The 5,049-nt window shown below is 32.6% G+C and overlaps 1 protein-coding gene across 1 annotated transcript; it reads right to left on the bottom strand.

Annotated features, from left to right (window-relative positions):
- Positions 1 to 987: 987 nt before the first annotated feature.
- LOC107869545 (inactive TPR repeat-containing thioredoxin TTL3) lies at positions 988 to 3,839 on the bottom strand. The gene is made up of 4 exons (XM_016716065.2): positions 2,312 to 3,839; positions 2,018 to 2,213; positions 1,419 to 1,922; positions 988 to 1,304 (listed from the first exon to the last, which is right to left on the bottom strand). Exons 1-4 carry the CDS (start codon positions 3,124 to 3,126, stop codon positions 1,119 to 1,121), a joined length of 1,701 nt encoding a protein of 566 aa, XP_016571551.2. The 5' UTR covers positions 3,127 to 3,839; the 3' UTR covers positions 988 to 1,118.
- Between the last annotated feature and the right edge of the window lie 1,210 nt (positions 3,840 to 5,049).

Genomic DNA, 5,049 nt, shown 5'->3' with positions numbered 1-5,049 from the left:
CTATAACAAGTAAATGGGGGCATACCAACTTTCTTTGTCCATGAAACTTCACAAAAAGGCAGCATAAAATATTAAAAAGTAACTTCTGAATGCTAGAGAACGTAAAAGATAATCTATTATCCAATCTTTTATGATCCTATACCCATGATTAGTCAAAATATGTTACTTGAAGGGTTGTGTTGAGATGTATGGAATTTCTCTGTCAAAAGTATTACGATTCAACTGTTAGTATATAAAAGAATCCTAATAGGAAGCATCTTCCACTTTAAAAGATCATATGCACATGAGTGTTTCCAATATAATTTAATTCATGAAATATAAATTTCAATTACAAATAAAAATACGAAGAAATAATAATTTTATGGAAAATAAAATTCAATCACAAATAAAAATATGAAGAAACAACAATTTTATTGATAAACGATATGAGTACAAATCTGTTCCTGCCTTGATTCTTATTGATAAAAATTTGTTCCTCCCTTGATTCTTGTTGATAAACAATGTGAGTACAAATTTGTTCCTCCCTTTATTCTTCTCTCGATTTTCTCCATAATTAGAGAGCCGTTAGTGGCGTATATTCTTCTCTCGATTTTCTCCGTAATTCGAGGGCCGTTAGTGGCATATTTCTCGAACATAGGATGATCTCTTTATGAATATCCATAATTTTGTAGGATGATCTCATGAATATACATAATTTTGTGGTATATTGGAGATCCCGATCTTTTTACGAATACCCATCAGTTTATAGGATATTTAACATGCCTGTTTCAGGGAATATGTTACCCTTTAAATAGGCGAGATTTTGGGTAAAGTAGTCTCCTAGACATCTAATAGAACTTGACTCTTCTTGAAGAGTTCCACAAATTTAAATTTTAGACGTCTACAACAGTTTGGATTAGCCCGGGTTCAATGCAAATATCGTACGTCAGATAGAAATAAATGTCTTATGTTGATGATGATTTGAAGTTCTATATTGTTTTTGGTACATTGACTTGAATTGAAGCTATATATATATATTGGTACATTGACTTGAAGCGATATACATTGCACAATTCATCTACTGAACATGAAATAATCAAATCAATCTTCTTCGAAACAAGAAAAATATTAAAACAAAGTCAATTGCTGGTGACTAACACTAAGTTGGATGATCCATTGCTTAGCTTTCTTTGTTTTTGATCTTCATCCCTTTCCCTTTCTAATTGAATCTTTGCATCAATCAATGCCCTCTTTACTTCCTCATCCCCTTGTTTTTCATGTAACAACATTTCAAATTCTTGAATTGCAGCCTCCCATCTTTCCAACTATGCAACAAAATTCAAAAATAAATAAAATGGACTATGTCTAATCTATGTTACACTACTATAAAATATAATGTTTATTATCGACACATTCTTCGATTAGCACTAGCAGTTTACCTTCATGTAGCAATCAGCTCTCCGGAGTCTAGCCTTAGTATATGAAGGACGTAAGACGAGAGCTGCAGTGCAATCCTCCACTGCTTTCTCGAATTGTCCTAGCTTAAATCGACAAGCTGCTCTGTTAAATAACAGAACAGAATTGTATGCATCCTGTTCCAGTCCTTCTGTGTACATAGAACAAGACTCTGTGTACTTCGATTGTCTAAACAACTTGTTACCCTTTATCCGTGCTGATGCCAACCCCCTAATTCTTCTTAGTATCGTGGTTATCTCATTGCTGATATCGAGTTTCGCAGCCTCTTGAGCTGCAGCAATTCCATCATCGAACCTGCCTACTAACACGTAAACTTGTGCTCGAATTATTAGCAAGTAAGCTGTTTTAGCTGATCCGTAAAGGCAAGTACAATGATCTGTTTTGAAGTTAGCTCCCTTCTGAATGGTGGTGTATGCCTCCTCATGTCTATGTAACTTCATCAATGCTTCAGCTCTCATTGCAAAGATCTTCGAGTAAGAAAATAACAAAGCTGTAAGAATCGTTAAATATGTAATGTTTCAATTAAACTCGATGAGTAAGTTATGGACAAAGTTCTTTCAACCTGTGGAGCTGAATCTGCACCAGATGACAATGCATTTTGGCTCTCATTAAGTAATGTGATGTAATTTTTCATCCTATGAGCTTCTATGCAATTGCATATGATTCTTTTAACATCTTGAGCCTCAGCAGTGTCCCTTTTGTCAACTTTCGGTCCTGATTTTTCATAATGACTCAATGATTTCTCTGCTTCTCCTAATCTGTTCAGTTAATATTCCGAATCATGTCAACATTCAAAGTCAACAAACCAATCATATTACTCGAAAAACTTGTGTTTTTTTTTATCAGATTTTAGTACCTGAGGTATAGTCTTGCAAGGCGATATTGCGCGTTGTGATAAAAAGGGTCTAACCGAATGGCCTCTCTGCATTCAATCACTGCTTCAATCAGACGGTTTAAACTCATTAAAGCTGCACTTTTGTTGCTATAATAACAAGCATTTTTCGGATTGATGGCGATTGCTTGATTATATAAAGAAATTGCTTCTTCAAATCTTCCATGCTTGTAATGTTCATTTCCCATGGACTTGAGTACATCAGGATCCAATTTGTTTAACATATGGCTCCTTAAACTAGGCTGTGATCTTACTATGTTCCCCATCAAGACTCTGCCTTTCTGTAGGATAGACTTTTGATCGGTTGAGACAATTTGAATTGTTTTTTGCTGCTTCAAATTCCCTAGTTGGCCTAATAACATAATATTGCCTGTGCTGGACGCACGGTTAAATGTTCCATTCACATTGGATTTCTGATGACCAGTGATAGTCGTGCTCAAGTCACTCGAGGTGAACGTTGGTTGCCTCCTAAGATTCTGAGTATTGGGCACCAAGTTGACAACTTGTGACAGTTTCTTCGTGCTCGAGGAATTATTATTCTTTGAGCTGATTCGCGTACCATCGGATGTTGATCTCCTAACATGTTTTCGATCATTCGAATTCAATGGAGTGATTGAGGGTGGTTTTGGTGGAGGCTTGGCTAATTTTTTGGTGCTGGATTTGGTTGAAATTTGTGACACTGGTTGTTTAATTGGCTTACAATTTCCACGTTGAAATATTGCTGCCACTAGACCACAACCTAATTGAATTTCCACCGACTTGTCTGTAATTTCTGCCATAATCTCCTCTTCAATCAAATTTTGCAAACTTAATCACTAAAGGAAATGGAAGATGAGTTTAACCAAAGTGAAGTATTTATGAAACAAAGTGGAGAGGTCAACTATAATCAACTATAATAAAGAAAAAAAGGATCAAATCAAATTTTAAACACAAAGAAATAGACACATGGTCCAAGAAAGGGGAAAGAGGATCAAGATAAAACTTGAATAACAAGTGTTCAATGTGATAGGTCCTTATTTGGATTCGAAGAAATGTTTGTATACTTATATATATACTACTCAAAGGTCCAAGAGTGGAAGCTAAGAAACCAACTTTATTTTTCTTTGTGAAGTTAAAGGGGGTTAGGCATATGAATAACAAAATTCCAAGAGGGGACAAGACTTGGTAGGATAGACATATCATTCTAATTTCCAATAAAGTACCACTGGATGTCTTATCAAGAAGTATGATTTGGAACGATTTCTTTTACTAGTTTTCTCCTGTTGTGACAAACAAGTAGGACAACCAATCATAACAAAGTTGAATAACCCACACGTGCAATTGACATGCATGTTTCATTCAACCAACCTTGTGGAAACACAGTCATCTTACTGGAACTAATGCTTATACGCTACTCGGGGTGCCAAAACTGACCCCGAATATATAGTTCCCCTTACCAAACTTTAATTAGATGGATAGGGAGGCGAATCGAGGGGTGAGAGGGTGTTCACGCAAATCTTTTAGGTAAAATGTTACTATAATATAAGGTCATTTTTTATTTTGTTATTCACATATATGAATTTTGAATCTTCTCATTAAAAAACTATAGGTTGGCTTGAAAAAGGGTTCAAAGTTATCTTGAGGTTCAAAGTTCAAATTCAGGAATACGTGAATTCATGATCTCTCTGTAATTGTGTATGTTAAGTATATATATTTTTTTAAAATGACATAATATTATTTTTTGACACTTATGAACTAGCATCAACTTTTAGGAATGTCATTTTTAGATAAATTATATCTACATATAATAACTAAAACAGATTGGTCGTTTATAATACTATGTAAACAAAAAGTAAGGGCAAAAAGAGTTATTAATAAAATAAGAAAGCAAACTGATTGGATAGAAGGAAGTGAAAAATTACACAAAAATTAGAAAATATAAAAAATACAGAAGACACAGTAGAACTAGTTGTATTTTCGATAAATAAAAAAGAAATAACTATATTTTCAATAGATAAGGTAGAAATAATAAAGAAAAAATTAAGAAAATTATATAGTGAAGATCCATTAAAAGGATGGGAAAAACATAAAACTACTATAAAAATTGAATTAATAGATAAAAATAGTATAATAACTCAAAAACCATTAACATATAATTTTGACGATTTAAAAGAATTTAAAATGCATATAGATGAATTATTAGAAAAACAATATATACAAAAAAAGTAATAGTAAACACAATAGTCCAGCATTTATAGTAAATAAACATAGTGAACAAAAAAAGAGAAAAAATAGAATGGTTATTGACTATAGAAATTTAAATGCAAAAATTATGACATATAATTATCCAATACCAAATAAGATATTAAAAATAAGACAAATATAAGGATATAACTACTTTAGTAAATTTGACTGTAAATCCGGATTTTACCACTTAAAGTTAGATGAAGATTCTAAGGAATTAACCGCATTTACGGTACCACAAGAATTTTATGAATGGAACGTATTACCATTTGAATATAAAAATGCACCAGGTAGATATCAACATTTTATGGATAGTTATTTTAAACAATTACCTAATTGTATAGCATACATAGATGATATACTACTATATACAAAAACTAAAGAAGAACATTTAAAATTACTAAAACAATTTACAGATGTAATAGAAAAATCAGGAATAAGTTTAAGCAAAAAGAAAGCTGAAATTATGAAAAACCAGA

The sequence above is a fragment of the Capsicum annuum genome, chromosome 4 (genome assembly GCF_002878395.1).
Source record: "Capsicum annuum cultivar UCD-10X-F1 chromosome 4, UCD10Xv1.1, whole genome shotgun sequence".
NCBI classification, from domain to species: domain Eukaryota; kingdom Viridiplantae; phylum Streptophyta; class Magnoliopsida; order Solanales; family Solanaceae; genus Capsicum; species Capsicum annuum.
This window is presented reverse-complemented; position numbering and strand designations above follow the sequence as displayed.